Source organism: Propithecus coquereli, unplaced genomic scaffold (genome assembly GCF_000956105.1).
Source record: "Propithecus coquereli isolate 6110/MARCELLA unplaced genomic scaffold, Pcoq_1.0 Scaffold165, whole genome shotgun sequence".
Classification (NCBI taxonomy): Eukaryota; Metazoa; Chordata; class Mammalia; order Primates; family Indriidae; genus Propithecus; species Propithecus coquereli.
This window is the reverse complement of record NW_012141080.1, coordinates 1,893,931-1,897,805: the sequence shown is the minus strand read 5'-3', so window position 1 is coordinate 1,897,805 and position 3,875 is coordinate 1,893,931. Positions and strand designations below refer to the sequence as shown.

General features: G+C 44.7%; 1 protein-coding gene across 2 annotated transcripts in view; it reads left to right on the top strand.

Annotated features, from left to right (window-relative positions):
- Positions 1–434: 434 nt before the first annotated feature.
- CFDP1 (craniofacial development protein 1) overlaps positions 435–3,875 on the top strand; it is a 97,890-nt gene continuing 94,449 nt past the window's right edge. For both annotated transcript variants that reach the window (XM_012641571.1, XM_012641570.1), the window contains exons 1-2: positions 435–657; positions 3,429–3,546. In XM_012641571.1, coding sequence (XP_012497025.1) covers positions 594–657; positions 3,429–3,546 — 182 coding nt within the window. In that variant the 5' untranslated portion in view covers positions 435–593. The remainder of the gene's footprint in view (positions 658–3,428; positions 3,547–3,875) is intronic.

The window sequence follows — 3,875 nt, the reverse complement described above, 5'->3', positions numbered from 1 at the left end:
ACACCGAAATCACCAACAAAAAGCAGAAAAATGCAAAGAAAAGTGTCACTAAATGGACTGCGAAAAAAACTCTTGTTTACAGCCTGAGAGCTGCAAAGAGAAGGCGGAGCTTCTTCCTTGTTCTAGCCCCAGCTGGGAACAGGCGCCTCTGCCAGCTCTAAATTTTCACCCTCTGCGCATGCCCGGGAGTAACCCCAGAAAGTACTCTATCGATTTTGGGGTTACAAATAAATTTTAGCGAGCAAGGAAATTTGAAAACACGAGTCCATGAATAATGAAGGTCGACGTATTTCCACAGACAAGTAATTTTATTTAAGCACATTTTCTAAATCAAAGCGGTGAGGTAACGCCGAAGACTACAAATTCCAGCATGCACCGCTTTAGGGCGGGTCCGCGCTCCAGAAACGGCCACAGGAGAATCGGCCTGAAGCATCGGCCGGAAGTGTCGTATTTCGACCACGTAGCACTCTCTGCGCATGTGTTGGGGCCGCCCTAGCTGCCGTCGCCGCCCCAGCTCTATGGTGTCTTCTTAGACCTTTGCCGTTGCGGGCAGCTGCTACGGGCTGAGTTGACTGGCGCCGAGCGGTAGCGACATGGAGGAATTCGACTCTGAAGACTTCTCCACCTCAGAGGAGGACGAGGACTACGTGCCGTCGGGTGAGCAATGCCGCCTGAAGCGAGAGGCGGATTGCCCCGCCCCACGCCTCACGTGAGGCGCGCCTGGCCTCCGCGGGCGTCGGCCCAGTGGCCCCGGTGGACCCTGTGGACCCTGTGGACCCTGTGGCACCCGGTCTCGAGCGTCCCGGCCCTCAGACTCCGCAGCCTTGGCCGCCTTGGCCAGAAACGTGTGCGTGGGAACGTTCTATGCAGCCGCTCCGCGTGGGCCACTTCGGCCGCCGCCCCCCTCTTGGAGCGCGGGAACCGTCGCGTGAACGCGGCCCTGTCTCTGGGGACGGTGTCGGTCCGTCCCCGGACGACACTGCTGTTTCTAAAATCTTATAGAAGGCAGTCTGAGCGTTGGAAGTTTTTTTCAGAGGGGATTGCCAGCTGTACCACCAAGTCCAAGATCTATCCACTTTCTGCCTGGTCGTTAGAAAGTTAAGATTGTTAGGAAGTTCGTATGATGATACATTTAGGCTCTTTGCAACATCTACCCGTTGCTTTCCTCTCGTAACTTTTTGCATAGATACCTCAAACCGAATGGGGCCAAAATGAATCTTACCACCCAGACCTGTCCGTTCCCCATCCTTCTCCTTCTCCAGACACATCCATCTCGTTGTGTCTCTACCTATAAAATTGCTCAGGAGAAAAACGAACCCTTTTATCCCCCATACACAAAAAACCCGGCCTCTCCCAGGAGTCGTCCTAATTCTTTGTTCTTCCGTCCATTCAATAATTTCTGTTATGTCTACATGGAAAATTACTTTTTGGCCACTTGCTCACCAATCTCACTGCTACCGTTTCATTCACAGCTACCATTATCCTTTGCTAGGATTCTCCATAGCTTCCTAACTGGTTTCACTGATCCTCTGCCTGTCCACCAACTTTTTAGTCTTAACGCTGCCAGTCAGAGAGTGATCGTTTGAAAACTTGTTTTCATTTTAATCAAAGTCTTGTGTGCACGTACTCAAAAAGTACTTTCGAAAAGGCTTGTTTGGAAAACTAGCAGTTTACTACATCACCCCTCATCCCTGTTCGATCCTCCACAGAGGAAACTGCTTTCCAGTTTTTCAATTTGTTATTGTATTTCTCTTGTCTGTTGACTTAACCTATGCACAGTCGATCTCTTTTTTAATACCCCTTGACCTTGTTTTCCTCACCCCCAACACACACGCGCACACACACACTTCCACCTTCAGGGCCTCCCCAGAACCCTAGTCTGCCATTGTATGGTATGTACAATTTTAGTTAGATCTGTAATCAGTGTTTACTTTTTTTTAATGGCTGTGGGAACACCGTGTTCACATCTGAACCATGTGGTACACTGTGATTGTACATAGTGCTTTTCCTGCACTACTTGTTTTTTCTGGAGTTAATAATTGCCATTTTTTGTTGTTGCTTAGCTTTCTATGTACTTACTACTAATATGACTATGAATTTTGAGAATTGTCTAAATCATTTCCCAAAATATTTAGATTAATTAGGTTTTTACTTTCACCTTCTGAAAGTGCATCTTTGCCTTCTGACCTGCTCCACTTTGGCTTGGTTACCTTCTAAGACTGTTCTAGTTTTAAACCCAGGATCTTCCATCATCTTCACCAGTCTGAATTTTCCCTTTATCTCTTTTCTGTATCAGATTCCCTGTTTCTTGGATCTCATGTTGTCTTTCTGAATATGTTCCACCAAAATTAGAAAAAATTCTGTAATAACTTCTGGAGGAATTGTGGTATAGTCATACAGTTAAATACTGTTTAGGAATGAGAATGAATAAACTACACGGAACAATATGAATGACTCTCCTCAGCATAATGTTGAGTGAAAGAAGCCAGATACAAAAGAGTACATCCTTTAGGCTTCTGTTTGTTTAAAGTTCAGAAACATACATCACTCATCTGTGGTGTCATAAGCCAGGATAGTGGTTCCCTTTGGAGTGGGGCAGTGACAAGTAACTAAAGGGAACACAAAGGGCTTTCTAGGGTGCTGGTCATGTGCTGTTTCTCGGTCTGGGTCCTGGTTATGCAAGCATGTTCATTGTATTTCATTTCATTTAGCTTTGTATTAGATGTGTGTGCTTTTTGGTATGCATATTTCAAATGAAAATGTATATGAAGTAAAAGAGAAAAAAGAGAGTTGACTCTGTGTGGGCAGGGTCGGTTTATTGATTGGTGCCCCGAGTGTGGTAAGAGTGGGCATCCAGGCAACACTCCTTTGTTGGGAACCCTTGAATGTCCATGTCTGAAGACAGGACACAGATATGTTTGTTCTTTCTGCTATATTTCACTGGAATCTTTAGATTACTTTCTAAAGCTCTTTTGTTGACAATACAGGGTATCTTGATGAGCTTTGAAAGATACCCAAAATGAGGTGGAGCATCAGTTTTTTCTTTGAGAAGTATATTAGAAGAATTGGAATTTCCATTCATTCATTCATCAAATACTTATAAATCAAGACAATCAGGGTTCATGTCCTCATGGAGGATAGATCATAGCAGAAATTGCAAACATTAACTATAAGTAAGACGAGTTACGGAGGGGAGATATGGACTGCCATGGAAGCCTTGCTAATGGAACTTAGTCTAGTCTTCAGGGGCAACGAAGCTTTCCTAAGGAAATGATGTTTTAGTTAGGTGAAGAATAGGGGAACGTATTAGACTTCTTTCTTAATGAAAATGTCTCTTCTTGTTGTAAAAGCCTTTATTCTTAATGAAAATGTGTCATCTCGATGTGAAGCCTTTATTCCTATCTGACCACTCTATTATGTGATTTCAGGTGGAGAGTATAGTGAAGATGATGTAAATGAATTAGTGAAGGAAGATGAAGTGGATGGTGAAGAGCAGACACAGAAAACCAAAGGGAAAAAGAGAAAGGCTCAGAGCATTCCAGCCAGGTGATGCTGCCCTCAGGGCCCTTAGAAGTCAGAGGCTGCTGTCACAACCATCTTGATTGCTGAGATTGGTCTGATGATACAGATTTCTTATTGCCAGGGGTTCTAAATCCTTTTCTCCTTTGGGGAAATATTTGTTGCTATTTTAAGAATAAATTCTTGGTCTCTGGCAAGCATTAAAAATTTCTCAGATTTAGGCCGGGCGCGGTGGCTCACGCCTGTAATCCTAGCACTCTGGGAGGCCAAGGCGGGTGGATTGTTTGAGCTCAGGAGTTCGAAACCAGCCTGAGCAAGAGCGAGACCCCGTCTCTACTAAAAATAGAAAGAAATTA